Raw genomic sequence first — 22,078 nt, forward strand, 5'->3', positions numbered from 1 at the left:
AGTCCAAAACAGAGTTTTTAATTGAAATTTTTATTGAGATCTTGTAGATTCCCCTGGAGTTTTAAGAAATAATGCTGATCCCTTATACATTCTGTCCAGTCTCCCCCAAAGTTTGCGTTTTCAAAACGACAGTCGGTACCTCAACCAGGATACATTTATATCTAAATCAGATTTCCAGGCCCCTCAGTTTTTCTTGCATTTGTGTATGTGTGTGTATTTAGTTGTCTACAGTTTTATCAGTAGGGTAGGTACATGTATACACCACCACAGTGGCCTATTTCCCTAACCTTGGCAACCACCCAAATGTCCTCCATTTCAAAAAGGATATCATTTCAAAAGTGTTGTATAAACATAATCTTACAGTATGTGAGACTGTAAGTATGTTTGACATTGTTTTTGTTTTTTGCTCAGCATGATTCCCCGGAGTCATCAGGATTTTTTAAACTCTTCAGTGAGGCGGTCTGATATTATTCAGGTTGACCTACTTACAGCTGTTCCCCTAGCAACCCATGTGCCTCAGTTTTCTCATCTGTTAAATGGGGAGAGGAAAGCCCCCAGCACTCAGGTGAGCTTTGAGGATTAGAGTAGATGGGGAACCAGGTGCCCGCAGTCAGGACCTGGAGCCTGCGAGGCTTTGTGATGGCACGCCAGGTTGCCATGGCACCAGCCAACCTGCCTGCCCGGGATGCTACAGCCCTGGTCCCGCCTCGCTTGCTGGTGATTGGAAGAGGCATCGTGACACATGCTCCCACGGACCAATGAAGAGGTAGTCCAGAGGCTGGGGTCTGCCGACGCTTTAGATTGGAGGAAAAGGTAGAATTGAGTGAAGCCAAATTTTCCCTCACTCTTCAGGTTTAAATAGACTTTCCGTGGTTTCTTTAAAAAAAAAAAAAACACACACACAAAAACGGCCTGGTCATCCCTGGAATGAATTCATTTCCATTTCATGAAGCTCCAGCCCGTTGTAAATGCCCCAAAAGGTGAGGCTAATAATTCTCCTAGTAATTTTATTTCTTACGACACACAGTTAACCTCTCTGAAGAAGATTCCAGAAATTTTCAGTGTGAGGGTGGTGTGGGCACTTTGCCATCTCTCGAAGTTCTCATACCTAGAAATAAGAATCGGCCTGGGAGGTTATGAAATTAATATATTCCGTGGTTGGTTTATTTTTAATAAACCACCATTGTAGGCTCAGGGTGTGGGCGATTCTCACAGATTGTTGCTGTTCTTACGCCCACAAACAGATGGAAATAAATACTCTAGGTAGGTCATTTTGCAAGATGCACAGTTAAATGGACCGTGGATGTTTTGCCTCCCCCCCACTCCCAGAAACAAATGTTCTGGGTAGAAAAGGGGCTGGGTCCTTTCATGTTTTGGCATGTGTGTTAGTTAGCTATTGCTGGATAATGCATCACCCCCAAACTGAGTGACTTGAAACATCCATTTATATATTAGAGTATTAGCCAGGAAAAAGAGTGACATTCTGACACACTGCAGCATGGATGGACTTTGAAAATACCATGCTCGGGACTTCCCTGGAGGCCCGGTGGTTAAGACTGCGGGCTTGCACTGTAGAGGGAATGGGTTCCATCCCTGGTCTGGGACCTAAGATCCCACCTGCTATGCAGCAAGGCCAAATAAATAAATTTTTTTTAAATTAAAAAAAAAAAAGAAATATGATACTCGGTGAGAGAAGTCAAACATGAAAGGCCACACAGCATGTGATTCTGTTGATGGGAAATGTCCAGAACAGAAAATGGGAAATGTGGATCTCCAGGCAGATCCACAGGCACAGAGTGGGTTCTTGGTTGTCAGGGGCTGGGGAAGTGGAGGGGGTGAGGAGTGACTGCTGATGAGGACAGGTGTTCTTCTGGAGTGATGGACTGTTCTGGAACTAGACAGGGGTGGTGACTGTGCAACACTAAATGCACTCAGTGCCATGGAGCTGTACACGTTAAAATGGTGAATTTCATGTTATGTTACCTCAGTAGTAATAATAGTAGCAAAGTAAAAAAAATAAAAAAACCACAAATCACACATGGTTTGTGTACTTCTCTGCTCACACCCCATTCCTCTGGATTCTCCAGGGAATCCAGGGAGATTCTAAACTCTCCCTCTTTTATGCAGAACAATTTCTCTTCCCGGGCCTGACCACACTCAGGCCTGTGACCTCCCCTGATGGGCCCCCAGCCCCTTCGTTCCCTCCCTTTACCTGTTCTTTCACAAAATCACCAGGTGGGTCTTTCCACCCAGAGGCAGGAATGCACCCAGTCACAGGGTTGAGAGACAGAGCAACACTGATGGTTTAATTTTTTCCATAGGAACATATTGAAAGTCATTCAGTTGTGTCTGACTCTTTGAGACCCCATGGACTATAAAGTCCATGGAATTCTCCAGGCCAGAATACTGGAGTGGGTAGCCATTCCCTTCTCCAAGGAGTCTTCCCACCCAGGGACTGAGCCTGGGTCTCCTGCACTGATTCTTTCCAAGCAGGCAGTTCAAAGGGAAAACCTGCTGGGGGGTGGGCTCAGGTTCCCCACCCTGACCTGCTGGGTGACCTGCTGCAGGTCTCGTCCCTCTTCAGGTGCCCCTGTGCCCTGCCTGCAGGTGGGTGCCTGTGGGCCCTGGGATCCTTCCCAGGGCTGTGAAGGGTCACCTGAGTGAGGGTTGCAGCTCTGCCTGGGCCACGTCTCCAACCCCTGAGACATCTTCCCATTGAATACAGCAGATGGGCTTGAACCTCCCGCCTCCACAGGCAGCCACGCCAGGTTGCAAGGATGTCATCAAAGGGCTCAGAACCTTTGTTCAAAACCTTGGGATTGGAACCTCCCTGGTGGGGGAGCTAAGATCCCACATGCTTCATGGCCAAGAAACCCAAAACATAAAACAGAAGCAATATTGTAACATATGCAACAGAGACCTTAAAAATGGTATACATCAAAAAAAAAAAAAAATCTTAAAAACAAAACAAAAAGCCTTGGGATTTGCTTCACTCGACCTGATCCTGACCCAGCACAGGGAGCCTGATGGATTGAAGAACACTGCCCCCTACAATCTGGGTTCAGGAAGCAATTGTCTTTTCCAGACCAGCCAGACTGAAGCCTCTGAGTTCTCTCGTTTCTGTTGGCTCACCAGCCAGCTCTTTCCTGAACTCATCTTCTGACACTATCCTCTTGCACATAACGGCCAGCTGTCCATCAACCAGAGCCTCCAGCTCTAGGAGCACACACGCCCCACCCTCTGTCTTGCCCTGGCATGACAGAGGTCACCATTTTCCCAGCCTCCCCATCCGTGTCCTCCCTGCCCATCCATTAAGCAGTGTTCCATACTTGAGAGTTTTGGTCATGGCAGAACCCCACTCTGCTAAGGATTTCTGTGTTGGTGAAAATCTGGCCCACCTATCTGTGTCACAGAGAGCAGTGGGCTCAGATCATACCGGGTTTGGGTGCCCCCTTGCCAAAGCTCCTCAAATGCCCCAAAGAGAGGCAGATGGGGCAGGCTGCAGAGTCAAGTCTCCTTTAATGAAAAAATAACAAATCTAGACACAAGTCTGGGTTGAACAGTCATGCCAAGATGCTAGACGAGGACCCCCCCCAACCCCCTGCACACTCCCTATGCTGTCCCCAAGGACGTCCCTCGGGGAGGAAAGGGGGGCAACAGGGGCAGAAATGGACCCTGGGTCCTGGGTATCAACATGCAGAGGTCCACTCTGATCCTTGGGATCGCTAAATGCTCTGTAGCATGAGGATGGCATGCTGAAGGTGCTGGTGGGTGCCTGGGGCACAGCCATGGCCCCGCAGGATGCCCAGTGGGTAGGAGGTGCCAGGCTGGCCCAGTTCCCAGACTGTGAGCAGCAGCTCCTCACCACCCCTGCTCAGCACGAGTTGTTCCTGATCTCCGCTGCCACTGACTGCCAATGTGGGGAGAAGCTGGGGTGGAAGGGAGAAGAGGCCCCGGCCCTTGGGGGGCAAGTGGACAGGAAACTGAGGGTGCCCTGACCTGAGTTTCAGTGGCTGCGCCCCCCCCCCCCCCCCGCTGTGGGGACTCCAGGCCAGGAGCCAGGGCTGTACCGCACAGACAGGGAGACCAAGGCTCAGATGGGAGCCCCTGCCTATAACCACCCAGTGAGACCTCCTACTCAAGCCTGTGCCCTGGGGAACAGCAGCTCCTCACTGGTGCCAGCTCTCCCCGCTGCTGGGCATGGCCATTGGAAGCCAATCCTGCCCTCTGAGACCCAGCCCAGGTCAGGGCACTCTGGTCTAAACAGAGATGGGGTTTTTACTGTAAAATAAAATCATACTAATTTTTCTAAGATGATAGTAAGGATTGTATACTACTGCGTTGGAAGTCTGTTTTAGGAGTGGCTACAATTTCTTAGAGATTGCCAGAATTGCTCAGGAAAACCTACAACTGATTCTGCAGTGAGATGATATTTTGCCAGCTGCTACCGGTGACCACATGGGACCATGATCCCCAGTGACATTCTGCCATCATTCGAACACATTTTATTTCCAGTTTTATGCTTGGGAGTCATAAATCTCAGTTCCTGGCTCCACCAGGAACCAACTGCTTCCTAGGGCTTTCTCCCAAAAGCAGGCAACACACCAGGCCCATCTGAGGGGGCCCCTTGCTCCCCTGCACCATCCTGTCACTGAAGAGCAGCAGCACCACCTGCTCGGACACCAGGAAGCACAGCAGGTGGAGGCCAGGTGCTCCCAGCCAGCTGGGCATGGACAGGCCCCCCTCCTGTGGACAGACCCAGCTGGGAGGCCTCAGGGCCGGGGATCCCCACCGCCTGGCCCCCTGGCTCCCCCACCTCCACCCTCACCTCTTGAAGCTGCTGCTGCATGTACCAGGCAAAGAGCCGCAGGACAGCCAGCAGGGAACCCTGTGCCCTGGGGAACAGCAGGGCACCCAGCAGGCTGGGCACATTCCTCAGGGTAAACATCTGCAGCTTTCCCAAGTGGGGCACATAGCTCACCTGGCTGTTGTTCGGGGGGGCACAGGGTGGTGAGCATGGAGTCAGGGGGCTCCATCCTGGGCACCTCACACCCGAGGACACCTTCTCCTATAGCCCCTTGGACCATGATTTGAAACCAGCTCTACAGAGGGCTTTGAAACCAAGCCCTCTCTGTCCATCCAGTCCCAACCCCGGCCCTAAACTCCAGACCCATGGCTCCTCAGACTTGGCTGTCCATGCTGAGATCCTGATGGCTCCCCACATCTGCCCTCTTGCCACCTTCCTCTCTTGCCTGGTGGCTGCTCCATCCCCGCCTCAAACCTGCAAACTACACCCAGATTGCAGCCCTTGCTCACCCCTCCACAGCCATTACCCCAGCCCAAGTCACCACCATTATCCACCCAGCTAGTCCGGCCACCTCCCTGCTGGACTCCTCCTTCCTGCCCCAAGCCCAGCAGTGGCCTATGAGGCTCTGTAACTTCACGTCTGCCTCCATGCCGCTCCTCAAATCCACCACACTGGGTCCCATCTTGGGGGCTTTGCGCATGCTGTTCTGTGTGCCTCTGATGCTGCTCCTGACAGGCCCTTTCTCATCCTTCCTGTCTCACCTGAGCATCACTCCCCCACAAATCCCCTCCCTCCACAACCACTCTATAGAGTTGCCTCCACCCCGCCAATCTGTCACCTCATCTGCTTTGTTTTCTTCAGAAAACTGCCACCAAAATCAACTTAGTGATTCGTTTATTTAGCATTGTTCTCCCCCAACAGGCAGTAAGCACCTGTACGTATGCACAGTCGGTGTTTATTAAATACTTGAGTGAATGAAGAAAGGTGAAGGCAGGGAGGACTTGGCCCCACAGGGGGTAGGAACTCCATGATTTATCCCCCTGGGGGGTGCAGGGCCATGTGGGTGCTATCCCGAACCAAGACCCTGTTGCCACTGTCTGACAGTTGGTAGCCAAAGCGATACTTGCTAGAATAATCCACCCACTTGGGGGCCCAGAAGACAGGCTGCTGCTCTCCTGGGGGGTCCTGCATGGCTGGGCACAAGGAGGAAGTGACATGAGCGGGAGTTCCTGGAGGGGCCTGCTGGAGGCACAGGAGATGGGGAGAAAGGTCCAGGGCATAGAAAACCAACTCGGGGCTTTCTGGTGGTCCAGTGGTTAAGATTCCGTGTTTCCACTGCAGAGGGAGCCAGTTCAATCCCTGGTAGGGAGAACTAAGATCCTGCATAACACATTGGGTGGCCGAAAAAAACTACGCAAGCAACTCTTGCCTTGAGGAGGACCCTGGGGTCACAGCCGCTTTTAGCAATCAATAAATCTGAAATGCCTGTAAGGTCCAAAACACTGCAGGGCTTTGCTTTATTTCATTAAGCATTTTTTTTTAATTAAAAATAAAATTGCTCAAGTCCACATGGCAGCCCAGAGCGAATGCTTGGAAGAGGAAAAAGGCAGGAATGGGGAGCCTAGGGAAATCCAGCAGCCCAGAGGGAGAGCCAGGGGAAGCCGGAAGTCTGTCTTCCGGGCTTCTCAGCAAATCTCACGTTATCTTGTGCCGCCCCTACCTGGGGGACCCGAATCCAGGCAGAGCTGCAGGTTCCTGATGGCTGCCTCCACCTCCTGCCTTGGACTTCCCTCGGGCCCTGGGGAGACAGATCTCTGTTGGGGTGCACAGGATCTGGAGAGCAACCCCAGCCCCCCTCCCACATCCAGAAAAGTCCCATGTTCAACCCAGGAATCCAGACACTGTCCCCACTTTACAGGTGGGGAAACTGAGGCCAGGAGAGGGGCTGTGATGCTTGCAAGGCACAGTCCTCACCCCCTACTTCTCCACCCTCACCCCTGCCCACAGTTCCTGTCTAAGATGGAGCGTACTCACCCGCGGGGTCACTCTGGAGTGTCCCCTGGGCCAACAGCTGGATGGGTCTCTCGGGGGCACAGAGCCCCGCTCTCCAACAGGGAGTCCTGGGGAGGGAGTAGCAGACGTTGGGAATTGGTGATGGGCTCCGGCCTCCCCATGGAGACCTCATGACTTCTCCCCGTGCCCAGCCAGCTGTGAGGACGCCCTCTGCATTCCCCACTACCTCCCCCCTCCCAGTCCTCACCTCACTGCCCCACTCCATGGAGTCAGGGTCTGAACCGTCTTCTCCAGAACCTGAGGCCTCCTGAGGAGCCAAGAGGCCTGCAGGGGGCGCAAGGATTTAGGGGTGGGGGCAGAGCCTGGCCCCACATGGAGGGCATCTGCCATGGAGGTGGTTTCAGAGCAGGAAGGGGATATGGCAGGTGTGTGAGATGCAGGGCAGGGAGGAGCAGGTGATGGGGGAAGGGGAGGTACTCACAGGGTGCCCGGTACTGGGGCAGTAGCAGCCGGCCCACTTTTCGGAAAAGTCTGCCCAGAGGCTGGGGGACGACGAAGATGGGCGGGCTGTGGCAGGAGTGGGGTGGCAGCCGGTCCGGGGTGAAGCCCTTCAGAGTGGGGAGCTGGAGGTCAGCAGGCTGCTCCTGAGTACCTGTGCTACCTGGGGGTGCTGACCCTCACCTGGGGCTGCTGAGACACCCCGGAGAGGGGCCGCCCTGTCCCGCTGACACCCCACACCTGTGTGAAAAAGTCATCCTGCAGCAGGTGGTCCAGGCTGGGCCGCTCGGCTGGGTTGGGGGCCAACAGGCGGGCGATGAGGCGGCGCGCGTTGGCAGACAGGTGTGCAGGCTCGGGGTAGCGGCCATCTCGGATATTCTGGTACATCTCCGACAGAGGAGCCGCCACGAAGGGAGGGACGCCAGTCAGCACCATGTACCTGGCCAGGTCGGGGGCAGGAAGCAGGGCACCTGCTTGGATCTATTCTGGGCATCCAGGGTCAGGTCACACCTACCTGTGCACACCTACCCTCAATCCCTGACACCATTCCCGCTTCACACCCTTTTTCTCACACCTGCCCTGCGTCCACTGTCACCTAGTCATTCTTGTCTGCACAGAAGACAGCGGCATCTGTCTGTACCCCTGCTTGCACCTGGGTTACACCCGGACACCTGCATAGACCTTTCCAGTTTTAATTTATGCTTGCTCGCACCTGTCCCAATCCTGCATATGCCTCATGTCTGTACAGATGTCCTGATCTGCCTGTGTAGCTAACACCTGCACACACCTGTCCACACCTCTGGGCATGTTCAAACCCGTTCTCTGCTGCACATACACCCTCCTGTATCCCTATTCATACCTGTAGGCTCAAGTGATGGCAGGTGCCTGCTCCTGCCTGCCCCCCAGCTGCACACACTGAGGTCCTATATTTGCTCATGGCTGCCTGTCCCCACACTCAACCTCCTCCGTATATGCTTACACCCGTCCTTACCTGCCTCTGCCTGTGCCCACCTGGGCATTCCTAACCCCCTTCCCCAGGCCAGGGGCTCCCAGGGGAACTCACATGATGCAGCCCAGAGCCCAGATGTCCGACTGGCAGGAATGTCCGTTTCTGGACACTACCTCTGGAGCCAGGAAGTTTGGGGTCCCGCAGAGCACTCTGGGGGCATAACAGGGGCTCAGGAAGACTGGGAGCCCCCACACCAGGCCAGGCCCACCTGCACCCACCCAGAGAGCCCTCTCAGAGCTTGCAGTCACCTGTGGCAGCGGCCCCCTGGCCCCATTCTGGTGGCCAGCCCCAGGTCTCCGATCTTCACCTCCATGTTCTTGTTCAAGAAGAAGTTACCTTGTGGAGGGAAACGCAGCGGGCGGTGAGGAAGGAGCGTGGCTTGAGTGGAAGCCCCGCCCTCACCCTGCCCCGAAGCCCCGCCCCGGCCCGTACTGAGCTTCAGGTCCCGGTGGACGATGCGCCGCTGGTGCAGGTAGCTCAGGCCGCTGACCAGGCCTCGAAGATAGTAGCGCACCTCGGGCTCCGTCAGCGTCTGCCGTGCCTGCAGCACGTGGGCCAGCGACTGCAGGGGCCCGACAGGTGCCGCACCACCATCGAGGAGACACAGGTGAGTTCCAGGGGCCCAAGAAGGCAAAGGAAAATTCAGCCAGGCCCAGGTGGACGTGGCTGACTGTGGAATGGGCAGAGGTGAGCTCTGAGCCCGAGCCCACAGGAGTTCAGTGAACGGAGGGGCCACGATGAGCTTGTAGGCCAGAGATAAACACAAGGTGGGTGCACGCTGGGCACAGGTGCGCTTAGGTTTATTTAAGTGGGCTGAGTTTATTTAAGTGGGCTGTGAAGGTGCAGCTAAGTTCAGTTGGGTCCAGGAACGGGCATCCCTGCCAATCAGACATCTGGGCTCTGGACTGCACCATGTGAGTGGCCCTGGGAGCCCCGAACCTGGGGAAGGGGGCGGGGCTGCCCAGCTGGAGACAGGTGTGGGTAAGTGGGGCCTGGCTGAGTACAGGAGAGGCACGGATGGGCTAAGATGCTCCTAGGTGGGTCAAGAGAGCCTTTGGGTGGGCAGGGGTGCACAGGTGGGCCTGGCGTGGTCTCAGGTTAAAACAGGTAAGGAGAGACAAGGGTGGGAGGACACAGATGAGCTCAGCAGACACGGGTGGGAGGGGACATGCCTCCCTCTCACTCCGCCCCCGCACCTGGCGACTGCAGTATTCCAACACCATGTATATGTGGTCCCGGTCAGCGAAGTGGCCGTGGAAGGCCACGATGTTGCGATGTCGCAGGCGGCTGTGCAGAGCGATCTCGCGTTCCACCTGCAGGCAGGGCACCATGTGTATACACCCGGTAGGCGCCCACACCCGAGGCATTTTTACCCCCACAGGCGAGCTCCCCACCCCAGGGCAGGGACCTCTCTGGGGACCCGCTTCAGTCCTGGGGCTCCCGGGCACTGACGCGCAGAGAGTACCTTGCCGCGGGCATGTAGCCGCGCAGCCCCGCCCCCTCCGCGAGGCACCACTTTGAGCGCGAACACAGCGCTGGTGGACATGTCGGTCAGCTTGTAGCAGCGGCTGAAGGCGCCCTGCAGGGCAGGAAAGACAAGCTGGGTGCATACAGGTGTGAGGACAGATGGCCAGGCCTCCTCACACACACAGAGAGCTCACACCTTCCTACCTGGAATCCCAAAGCAACACAACACAGATAAACGCGAAGGCACACAGATACATCACAGACACCTCCTTACCTGGACACGCAGAGGCCACAGAACCCCAACACAGTACCCAGACACACGCTACGACGCCCGCACACAGAAAGCACAGACCTGACACACGCAGACACACACGCTCAGGGAGTCCGCACCAAGGCTCCAAAACACACCACACACCCATCCCCTGGACACATAACCCACGCCACAGCACTGCACGCCCAACACCGGTTCCCGCCACACAACACGCGCCGCACAGCGAGTTCATCGCAGACCCAGGCGTCCACCCACGCCAGCCCCGCGCCAGCCTCCAAACTCCCGCAGACACGCTGACACGCAGAGACAAAAGCCAGGGCGCACACTGGCTCATCTGCGGGTCGGGGTTTCGCTTGCGCTCAGCCGGGCTGGGACCCCCACTCCGCCCGTCCCCCTTGCCGCGGACTTGGAGTGCTGGAGTCCCCACCTTGCCGATCAGCTTCCCGCGCCTGTACACGCGCCCTGAGCTCGGGTCTCGCAGGAAGACGGAGACCAACGGGCAGCAACTGCGCCGCCGCCGCCGCCGCCGCCGCGGCCGGGGATCCATCCCTCCCCGGGGGCCTGGCTGGCGCACTGGCGCGGCCTCGGGCGCGACCACCGCGCACAGGGCTGCTCCGGGGGCCGCGCGCTACTGGGGCGCCTCTTATTGGCCGAGGGGGGAGGGGTGGAGTCCAGACGCTCCGGGCGACCGGTGCGGGAGGGGGCGGGCGCGTGGGGGCTCATGGGCATGCGGGGAGGCCGGGCTGGCGGGAGTTCCAGGGACCAGAGCGGCGCTGGCATCCTGCACGTAAACCCCGCGCCAGTCGCGCGCGCTCAGCTCACTGGCTTCTCCGATCCTGCGCCTCCCGCCAAGCTGTGAATTGTCCACGCGCCCATTTCTCTGAGCAGGAAACTGAGGTCAGAAGGTTTGTCTCACTTTCTCGAGGCCTCAAAAGGAAGGGTGGGTGGGAATGAGGGCTTGGCGGGGCTCCCCGCAAGGTGCACTTGAGGTTTGAGTCTAATCCTCCTGAATACACACGTGGGACTGCTGCAGATTGGTAGGTCCCTGGGGCCTGCCTGTATGGCAATGTGAGGCTTGATCATCTTGGCCCTGGGGAGCCACATCAGAGTTCAGAGGAAGAGAGAGAAAGGGGAAGAAGCCTAATATCTCTGGGACTGGGGCTGGTGGGGAGGGCAGTGCAGCCCAGAGGGGCACTGCTAGGAAGCTGCTGTGCATAATGGACACTAGGCATCAGGAGCAGGATTTGAGGACTAAAGGAGAGGCACTAGGGGTGGTGACTCCTGGCTCTGGCTTGGGCAGCCATGGAGAGGCAGGCGGATAGAGGACAAAAAGGCAGGCTTGGGCCCTGCGGAACTATGGTGGCACCTCTGAGCTGTGCCTCACACTTCCGCTGTCTCAAGTCACCCTTTCACTGATCCTGAGACCCAGGTACTGGCCTTGTCCCCATTTCACAGATGAACACACTGAGGCCCAGGGAGGTGAACTCACTTCCCCAGCCAGGAAGGGGCAATGCTGGGTTTGAATCCAGGCAGCTGCCTCCAGATGCTTCAGAATTAATACCCATACCTTACATAACACAATGAATGGGGAGGGGTTAGAAGGGCTCCGTTTGGCTGGAATTAGGCCTTGGAATTTTCCAGAGACCAGATTTCAGAGTCCGGCCCAGCCAAGCCACCAGGGATAGGAAGCACCTTCTGTGTAGTCAGATGGCATGTCAAATGGGGGTGCCCAGGGCATGGGGGACTCTAAGGGGGCCCCAGTGCATTTGATGGGAGCCAGCCTCTGGCGCCTTTCCAGGGGGGCTGGCCTCAGTGCCAGGGTCAAGGATTCCAGGCCAGTGAGGGGCAGGGGCGGGGGCCCAGCTGACTGTGGCCAGGGAGGCTGAGTCCCCTGCTAATGAGGATCAGGTGCAGTGTGACCGGAGGAAGGCAGCTGGGGGCCCGTGGGTCTGAGCTGTCATGCCACTGTCGCCCTGGAAGCTGCATGGGCAGGCAGGAATCCAGGTCCCTCTCAGGGCCGCACCTCCGCCACCTGCTAATTCAGGTATTTGTCCAGCACTTACTAGCGTGTGGAGCTTGTGCTGGGCTCTGTGGGGCCAAGACAGACCTGCCTAGCCCTCAGGAATCTGTAGACAGGAGATCACCCAGACTTAACCAAAGTCAGGGGTCTGGGCCAGTTCTGGAGGTCAGCATCAGAAACCCAGACCCCTTCCACACAGTGGCTCATCCCAGAGGCTGGGGTTGTTCTTAGCCCCATGTTACAGATGAGAAAACCGAGGCTCAGGAAGGCATATGTGAGCCAGTCACCAGACTGTAACTGTGCTCAGCCTGGAGTGCAGGTTAGGGGATCCGGAGCCCCTGACCCCCCCCAGTACTACCCCCTGGCTCCTTCCCTGGTGGCCCCAGGAGCACAGGAAGAGCTCTCACACTGGGGCAGGCAGCTGAGCCCACTGGACCCCTAGAAGCCTCCTGGGGGAAAGAAATCCCAAGTTCCTGGCCCAGCGCCTCCCAGCAGGGCTGTCAGCTGACACCCTCTGCAGACAGCAACTCTGCCCCAGTCGCCCGGCAGCCTGCTGTTTTCCTGGCTAAGCCTCCTCCACCGGACTGGGGAGACTTTCCATCCTCAGCCTGCACCCTCTCGGGCAGGGATGCCCTCCCCCAGCACTCTAGAGTGGAAAACTTTATCATAAAAGGAAAAACTTAGATGCTCGTAGCAGCCATATTCACAACAGCCAAAAGGTGGAAATAGCGTGGGTGTCCATCAAAAGGTGATGGATAAACAAAATGTGCTCCAAGCCCACAGGGGAATATTATTCAGCCTTAAAAAGGAAGGAAATCCTGATGCTTGACACAATATGGGTGATCTTTGAGGATATGATGCTCAATGAAATAAGCCCGACCCAGAAGGACACACACTGTCTGATTCCACTCATGGAAGGTCCCTAGAGGAGTCAGATCCACAAAGACAGGAAGTAGATGGTGGGGCCACGGGGTGAGGGAGAAGAGGGGGAGTCAGTGTTTCATGGGGTCACAGTTTCCATTTGGGAAGATGAGAAGGTTCTGGAGATGATGGTGGGGCTGGTTACACAACAGTGTGAATGTGTTTAATGCCACTGAGCTCTTCTCTCAAAAATGGTGATGATGGCAAATTTTTCGTGATGTATATTTTGCCACAATCAAAAGTGAAAACCATATTAGATATCACACCCCAAGAAGCCCTCAGCCTTAGGGGCTGACTAAGACCCGCATTTTACTGATGAGCAAACTGAAGCCTCACATGTGTGGCAAGCTAAGAATTGTAGTTCTGCAAAGGGGCCGGTGTTGGGGTAGGAGGCTCAGTGGGGCAGCCTGACCCTCCCATGCTGACACCTGCCTGGGGCTCAGGAAGCTGAGGAGTTGTGGGCTGGGGCCCCAGGCTGGCCACACAGCCCCCTGAGACCCCTCGCTCCAGGCCACAGGCTTGGTTTGTCTCCAGTCTGTTCTTTCTCTGACCTGAGATAACTCCCCAGACTCAGCAGATTTCCTGGGAGAAGCGCCACGGAGCCTCGCTCAAAATATAATACCTGCCGCAGGTGGAGGGGGTGACTGCTGAGACAGCATCGGGGCTGGGCTAGGGAGGCCTTCCTCGGGGGGTGGGCTGGGTCAGCTTTGGGGTCCACAGTGGTGTGACTCCTTCCATCCAGAACCAGTGCGGGAGCAGGTGGATAGGCATAGGCATAACTCAGCCCAGCTCCTAGGTCCCTCTCTAGCCTCCTGTCTCCTGGATGTGAAGTGCAGTGGGCTCCCTTCTTCCTGCTTGTCTGTACTTGGGAGCCCTCAGCCAGACCTTGCAGGTCTCCAGGGACAGGCCCCATGAGCAGAGAGGGCAGGAGGGGACCCCATGGCCGCAGTGCCTGCTGCCTTGAGACTGGCCCAGCTGGCAGGGGTGGTGGGGGCCAGGTGCCATGTCCCCTGAGTTTCCACAGGAGCAGACCTCGTCCTTGTCTCTCCCAGATTCCCAGAGCCCACTGTCATTGACTCCTTCTAGAAGCTCTGTCCTCTCGCGTCCTTCAGACACCTCTCTGTAGGCTTTTCTCTCACCTTTCTCACCCCATCTTTCTGGTTCTCCTCTGACAGCCCTATTTGTCCTCCTGGAGCCTGGGGCTCAGTTCAGAGGCCCCCACACCCCTTGTCTACCCCCTCTTTCTGGCATGGTCCAGGCCAGCAGGAGACTGATGTGGGCAGCTTGTCTCTCTTCCCCTGTCTCAGTCTGGCCTCTGCCAAAAGCAGAGCCTGAAGCAAGGGTTTAGTGCAGTGAGTTGATTTGAAGAGCAGGAGCAAAGGGCCCAGGAGGATGGGTCAGGGCAGGACTCGGAAGCCACTATGGGCCCTTGAGGAACAGGGTAGATGGTTCCCCAGAGCTGCCTGTCCACAGGGAGGATGGGGAGTGTGTGGACCCCTGGCCTCAGCCCCTCATTAGCTGGGGCCTCCACCCTGGATGCTCATTGTCTGTATGTGCAACTTGGAATGTCTCCCACACGTGGTCTGACTGCAGCTTGGAGAATGATGAAGTGATGCTGGGACAGGAAGGGTGTGGGTGGGAATCTCTGAGGGGCTCGCTGCCTAACCCAGAGCAAAGCAGAGCCTGGACTCAATCATTCCAACCTCTCCCCTTTGACTTGTGACACTAAGATGCATGTCCACACCAGATTGGGGGGTGGACAGGGTCAGAGAAGGGATACCAGAGGAGGAGATGAAGCTGAAGACACCAGTGGGTGCTGCCTGTCATGATGCCCAGGACCAGCCAGGGCCCTGGGTCAGGAGCAGTACGGATAGCCACAGCCAGGTCAGGGGACACAATATGTCTGGGCCATCTGAGGCTCACAGAACCAGGGGCTGGCTGAGAGTTGGATTCAGAGGACAGTCCAGCCTCTTCCTGACAATAAGAAGTCTTCTAGAACTAAATTGGATTGCATCTAAAAGCCTGCTAGTGGGTCCCCATGTCTCTCCCACACACCCACACCCACACCCTGGTCCAGCCACGTTGGCCTTTCTATCGGTCTGAGATCCCACACCAAGCTCATCCCACCTCAGGGCCTTAGCACACACCATTCTCTCAGCCCAAAGCTCTCTCCCCAACCCCGGTGTTCATCCAGTAACTCCTTCTCATCTTCTGGGTTCCAGGCAAGGGCCCCCCCACACCCCAAAAGCCCCTCTGTGGTCCCACACAACCTGAAATCATGCTGTTTCCTTGTTGGTTCGCTGGGTTCCCCCCCAAGGACCAGGGGCTCCACAGTAGAAGCAGGTTGTGTGTTTCCTTGCTGTGTTCCCTGCAGGTGCTGACCCGCTCCCTGGGGAGGCCTTGGGCGAGTTCACACCTTCCCCCGAGTGGCCCGGACCCCACCTGCTGGGTGGGCACCCTCAGGGTCCCAAGTGCGTGCTGCTCACCCTGGGTGGATGCTCTTCCCACCATGTCCTCAGCTGGACACCGTCTCAACCTCTGTTCAGGGACATTGATCAAGTCTGGCTGCAAGCAGAGTGCTGTGTGAGCATCAGAAGCAGCCAGATTTCCACAGGAATAATTCATATTTTAACTGTTTGGGCCTTTTGAGCAATTATGAGAGAAACAGTTCATTGTCATGTGGGCTCCTGGATGCAATCCTCGAACACAAAAAAGAAATTAGTTGGAAAAAAAACAAAAGGAATCCAAATAACATTTGGAGTTTAGTCTGTTGTTATAGTAATTACTAATATTATTAATTAGAAATGGTGATATACCAATGTCATTTCCTTAGACATCACAATAGTCATTGTTTCCTGTGGCTGTTGTAATGAGTTACAAACTTGTTGGCTTAAGAAAGCACACATGGGGCTTCCCTGGTGGCTCAGTGGTAAAGAATCCGCCTGCCAATGCAGGAGACATGGGTTTGATCTCTGGTCCAGGAAGATCCCACGTATCACAGAGCGACGGGGCGCGATGGGGCCCAGTGCACCACAACTGTTGAGCCTGTGAACTGCAACTAGTGAAGCCTGAGCGTCCTACAGCCTGTGCTCAGCAACAAGAGAAGCCCCTGCAATGAGAAGCCCACACACCACAACTAGAGAGAAGCTCCCACTCGCCGCAAGTAGAGAAAACCCTGAGCAGCAAGGAAGACCCAGCACAGCCATAATAAACAAATAAATATAAAAGAAAGCACACATATATATCTCATGTTCTGGAGCTCAGACGTGGGCAGGGCTGGTCCCTCTGGAGGCTCCTGGGGAGCACTGGTTCCCCCTTTTTCCACCTTCTAGAGGCAATGGCAACCCACTCCAGTACTCTTGCCTGGGAAATCCCATGGACGGAGGAGCCTGGTAGGCTACAGTCCATGGGGTTGCGAAGACTCGGACGCTACTGAGCGACTTCACTTTCATGCACTGGAGAAAGAAATGGCAACCCACTCCAGTGTTCCTGCCTGGAGAATCCCAGGGATGGGGGAGCCTGGTGGGCTGCCGCCTATGGGGTCGCACAGAGTCGGACACGACTGACATGATTCAGCAGCAGCAAAGGCACTACATCCCTGGTTTGTGGCCCCTCCCTCCATCTTCACAGCCAGCAGTGCAGCATCTCCTGTCTCTCTGCCTCTGACCCTCCCCCTCCCTCTTATAAGGACCCTGTGATGACACTGGGCCCTCTGGGGAATCCAGGGTCATCCCCATCTCAGGGGCATTAATCCCACCTGCAGGGTCCCCTCTGCCCTGTTACATGGTCACAGGCCCCGGGACCAGGATGTGGACATCCTAAGGGGTGGGGTGGGGATTATACTACTGATGACAAAGGATAGACAGAACTGATAATAATATTTTTGTAACTTTCTGTAAATCTAAAATTATTCCAAAATAAAATTTCTCTTTAGGGACTTCCCTGGCAGTCCAGTGCTTAGGACTCTGTGCTTTCACTGCAGGGGGTGCAGGTTCAATCCCTAGTCAGGTTAATAAGATCCCATAATCGCCATAGTGTGGCCAAAATTTTTTTAAAGTTCTCTTTAAAAAATAATTAAAAGGTGACCGAGAAATTAAAACCTTAAAGGCAGTAAGTAACTCAGAGTCACCTCTAACCTCTACCCCCAGATCATTGTGGGTGACCATGGGGGTTTATTCCTATCCCCTTCCTGTCTGAGCTAATGCTAACATAGATACTTCTTCTATATACCTGCCATTGGATCCTGCATAACTTTTCTAACTTTCTCACCTAATGCTTCTTGCTGTTTCTGTGTAACTTTCCCATGCTCCTAGCCCCCAGGTGCTGTGAGGCCCCTGCCCCCCACCTCCCCAGCTTCCTGTTCACCCCATTACACAGGCCTCCTCAGAGGGCCTGGTCCTCAGCCGGCTCCTCTGGCCCCTCGGCCTTTGCATGTGCTGTTCCGTCAGCCAGGAACACCCTCTCTCACACCCTCCTCTGTTCAGTTCCCCCTCATTCTCCAGGTCCTGCCTCCAGCATCCCCTGGCTCAAGAGTGCCCCCCCACCCCACTGCCTCAAAAGGAGCTCAGGAAGAACCCCCCTGGCGGTCCAGTGATTAAGAATCCAGGCTTCTTGTGTGACCCAGGGAGCTCAACCCCGTGCTCTGGGACGACCCAGAGGGGTGGAAAGGGGTGGGAGAGGGTGGGAGGGAGGTTCAAGAGGAAGGGGGCATATGTATACTATGGCTGATTCAAGTTGATGAATGGCCAAAACAAACACAATATTGTAAAGCAAGTATCCTTCAATTAAAAATAAAATAATTAAGTTAAACACACAAATAGTGAATCCAGGCTTCCACTGCAGGGGGCCCGGGTTCTGAGAACTAAGATCCCGCATGCCTTGCGGTGCAGCCAAAAATTAAAAATTAAATTAGGGACTTCCCTGGTGGCACAGTGGGTAAGAATCTACCTGCCAATGCAGGGGACAAGGGTTTGACCCCTGGTCTGAGAATATTTCTCATGCCTCAGAGCACCTGAGCCCACGTGCCAAAACTACTGAAGCCTGTGCGCCTAAGCCTGTGTTCTGCAAAAAGAGAAGCTCGTGTAGTGAGAAGCCCATGCACCACAACTGGAGAGTAGCCCCCGCTCTCCCCAACTAGAGAAAGCCCACGTGCAGCAACAAAGACCCACTGCAGACAAAAATAAATAAAGCAGTGTGTACATGTCAAGAAAATAGTTTGTTAAAAAAAAAAAAGAAAAATTTAAAAAAGGAGCTCAGGACACCCATTCAGATATGAGTGTGAAGTCACCCCACACCCTCCAAGTCTTGCTGCGTGTGACTGTTCCCCTCTGCTCCCCAGAGTCCTGACCCATGAGGTGGGGTGAGGATTTCTCTCATGGGGGCTGTGGGGGGTGTCACATCAGATATGGAGGCCTTCAAGGCAGTGGTGACCTGTAGATGTGAACTACTCCATCACAGGGTCAGTGACCTAAGAAACAGGACTTGTCTGGGGGGTGAAGGTGACGGAAAAAATGCTGTTCTCTATTAGTGGAGACCCCTTGATGAGAAGTCACAGAAACTCAAAATTGCTCAAGTGAAACATAATGGATGGCTTCAGGTGTGGCTTTGTCCAGGGACTCAAACAACTGTCTCAGAAGTCCAGCCCTTTCTGCTTCTGGCCTCTGTTGGCATCTCCCTAGGGCAGAGAAGCAGTATCATCCCAGCTCACATGGGCCACCCTCGCCATGGTGGGGCCCCGATCCTGCTCCACTCATGGCCAGGAACAGCTGGGCAGCTTCAGAGACCCAAGTTCTGGGGCAGGGTGACAGGACCCCTCCTACCTAGTCTACACAGGAGGCTGGAGGGTCCTGTGGACCACGTGGCCAGGCCTGAGGGATCACGGGAGGCTGCAGAGGGTCGGGGAGGGCGTTTGGGAAGTTCAAGCTTGTGAGGCCACAGAGGGAGCCTGGCTGATCCACATCCGTCAGGACCCATGTTGACTGGGCCTGATCCTGTCTAAGCCCAGCTTCAAGGGTGGGGTTCAGGATAGAGTTCAGTGTTGGGGGACCCCATAACCCCTGGGCCTAGGTCCAGGCCAGTGCATGAGTTGGGGGTGGTGAGATGCCACCACACCTGGAGCCGCCAAACCTCACACCCACCCCTCCACCTGCAGCAGGTGTTGTGAGTTGAGTGCTCAGCCTTCCCCTCCGGGAATCAGCTGAACCCAGCTGAGTTTCATCCTGGCTGGGTATGCGAGGCTGGAAACCTGGGGGGCAGCAAAGGCTGGGAGGCACGGGCAGGCACAGGACTCCACACCTTCACCCCAGTCGCATCTCGCCAGCTCTCAAGCGCTTGTGTCCCCATGCTAGGCACAGGCTTACTGTATATGCTCCCTGGAGGATCCAGTAAGCGCTGTGAGATGTCCTTGCAGGACACAGGGGCTGCTGTATGCTCTTTCTACAGGACTCAGTGCCTGCTGTATACATTCACTGCAGAGTACAATGCCTGCCATAGACACTGTACTCAGTGCCTGCTGTGTGCACTCCTTGCAGTGTGCTGTGACTTTTGTATAAATTTTTTTGCAGGCTACATGGACTGTTGCATACACTCCTCAGGACGTTCAGTGTCTACTAAATGCATTCCTTGCAGGTTGCAGTATCTACTGTATATGTTCCCTGCAGGACAAAGGGCCTGCTGGATGCGTGCCTCTAGGATGCAGTGACTGGTGTGTATATCCCCTCCAAAGCCTAAAGCCCACTGTATATGCTCCCTGCAGGACACAGTGCCTGCTGTACGCACTCTGCTGAGCACAGTGCTTGGAATATGCAGTCCTCGAAGCCTTCTGTATACCTTCCTGCAGGCACACTGTCTCCAGCCCCTGGGGCTTGGGGCCTGAGGCACATGGGAGGGGGATGAGCTTGTCCACTTGGTGGCGCTCCTGGTCAAGCCTGATTTCTTTCTGACACCGCCCAGGCCCTAGGTCCCAGCTTCGCACACAGTAGGTGCTCTGCGGAGGGTAGCTGCCCTCACCATTACTCGCCTCCTCCTGCCACCCTTTCGAGCCCTGACCCACCAGGCTCAGCCTTGTCAAGGTCACTGCCTCCATCGATGCTGATCCACCAGCCACTAGTCCAGCTCCATCCTTACCTCACCCACACAGGTTACTCCCGCCTCCCAGGCGCCCACTCTTTGGAGACCTGAGGGGACCCCAGTCTTTGTTCTGTCCACATGCACACCCCATGACCTCATCCACTACTCTCACCACCACTGTGTGCAGTGGATGCCCACGTGGCCCTCTCTGGCCAGATGTGGCCCCTGGACTCCCAGCCTCTCCCGTGCTTCATGCCTAGACCCATCCCCAGCTGACCTCTGAACTTGCCCCCCACCCCCACCCCTCAGGGAAGAGGGCGCCTCCCCTCCCTGGCTGCTCAGGCCAGGCTCCTGCCTGCCTCCTCCCATCCAATCCCCCTGGGATCTGTCACACAGCCTGCAGACGCCACTCCCAGACTGCTGGGAACCACCCAGTGCTGTCCCCTCCCCCACCCCGGCCCTTGGCCCCACCATGCCTGCCACTGCCTCCCCACTGCTTTCTGGAGCCCCCTCCTGCCCCCAGAATGCCAGAGGCAGGTGTTCCCAAACCAGAGCGCCCCCCCCCCACCTCCCATGGCTGCCACCCCCCACCCCTCTCGGACCACATCTCCACCCCAACCCTGGCTATTTGCTCCAACCACACCAACTTCCCTGTGGAACCTTATTCTCTATTCCAGCCTCAGGACCTTTGCATGTGCTGTTCCATGTCCCCTTCTGCCACCTCCCTGTGGCAATCACCTTCTGGGGAAGGGCCTTCCTGACCCCCACCCCATCTGCAGTGGGCTTGGGCTATTTTTTCAGAGCCTCTAGGTCAGAAGGTGGCCTTACACCATTCTAGGGGATGCCTACCTCACTAGCCTAATTGATGGGGTTGTTTCCAGGTGCAGCAGCACACATGTGTGCTCAGTCTTCAGTCGAGTCCCACTCTTTTTGACCCCATGGACTGTAGCCCTCCAGACTCTTCTGTCAATGGGATTCTCCAGGCAAGAATACTAGAGTGGGTTTGCCATGACCTCCTCCAGGGAATCTTTCCAACCCAGGGGATTCAACCAGAGTCTCCTGTATTGCAGGCAGATTCTTTACCGCTGAACCACCCAGGAAGCCCGCAGTGGCACACAGTAAGTGCTCAATAAGTTTTGGACAAATAAATGGCATTGGATAGCCCTGCTTTGAGCTGCTCCAGGCTGGAGAAAAGAGCGGGATCTGCAATGCGCCCTCCCTGTGGTCTGGGCTGGGAGACCCCATAGCGGGCTCCCCGGAGAAGGCAGCGCTCAAGCTGAGCCCGGGCCGAGCCCACGAAGAAGGGCCGTCCTTCCTTCGCCCACTTGGTGACCCAGTCTTCTCAAGCCGCTCGCCAGGGGGCATCCCGGGGCGACGGGGAGGAGCCAGGGGGAGGGGGCTAGTGAAGGGCGCCTGCGGCGTCCCTGCCAGGGAGGGAGATGAAGGGTACGCAGATGCTAAACCAGGAAAGAGTTGGGATGGTGGGGAGCCCTGGGGTAACCCTGTCCTTACCGGTCCGCACAAAGTATCGCTGTAGAGACAGGTCCCCGCGGGCCCCATTGTCTGGCTGGGGAACCCAAGGTCGAGGAGGGCGGGTCCGCAGCCATAAGAGAGGGGGACCTCCTCGACCAGGGCTAGCATCGAAGCCACGGCTCGCCTCCCCGGGCCGTGCAAGGAGGGCGGGAGGCAGGGTGGGGCGCGTCCTCTGGTGACAGCAGCGCCCGGGAATGCGCCAGGCTGGGAAGGGGCTCTCCGCCCCCCACGCCCGGCCCCTGGGGCCGAGCTTCTCCCCAGTGCTCTGGGGCCCTACGCAGGGGGTGGTCGGGACCAGGGGCGGGAACCCCGCAACCGCAACCCTGAGTGACCTTGAGGGAGGGGTAGGGAAAGGGATTTGGGGAGGGGTAGTGGCCGCGAAAAGGAACCTTAGGGGCGACGCGATCTGGGCGTCGGTGGAGAGAGGGCAGCGCCCTCCAGGAGCCGCAGCAGGGCGCCCTCGGTGTGCGC

General features: G+C 56.2%; 1 protein-coding gene across 4 annotated transcripts; it reads right to left on the reverse strand.

Annotated features, from left to right (window-relative positions):
• Positions 1–5,684: 5,684 nt before the first annotated feature.
• Positions 5,685–21,926, reverse strand: PLK5 (polo like kinase 5 (inactive)). 4 transcript variants are annotated; one of them, XM_043465579.1, is made up of 11 exons: positions 21,587–21,926; positions 9,793–9,906; positions 9,524–9,640; positions 8,760–8,889; positions 8,576–8,663; positions 8,382–8,477; positions 7,502–7,757; positions 7,302–7,428; positions 7,068–7,144; positions 6,842–6,927; positions 5,685–6,605 (listed from the first exon to the last, which is right to left on the reverse strand). In XM_043465579.1, exons 1-10 carry the CDS (start codon positions 21,713–21,715, stop codon positions 6,850–6,852), a joined length of 1,212 nt encoding a protein of 403 aa, XP_043321514.1. In that variant the 5' UTR covers positions 21,716–21,926; the 3' UTR covers positions 5,685–6,605; positions 6,842–6,849. The 4 variants fall into 4 exon arrangements, with proteins under 4 accessions (XP_043321514.1, XP_043321516.1, XP_043321515.1 ...); XM_043465581.1 differs by lacking the exon at positions 21,587–21,926 and adding an exon at positions 10,493–10,736 and having other exon boundaries at positions 7,559–7,757; XM_043465580.1 differs by lacking the exon at positions 21,587–21,926 and adding an exon at positions 10,493–10,736.
• Between the last annotated feature and the right edge of the window lie 152 nt (positions 21,927–22,078).

Source organism: Cervus canadensis, chromosome 4 (assembly GCF_019320065.1).
Source record: "Cervus canadensis isolate Bull #8, Minnesota chromosome 4, ASM1932006v1, whole genome shotgun sequence".
Classification (NCBI taxonomy): Eukaryota; Metazoa; Chordata; class Mammalia; order Artiodactyla; family Cervidae; genus Cervus; species Cervus canadensis.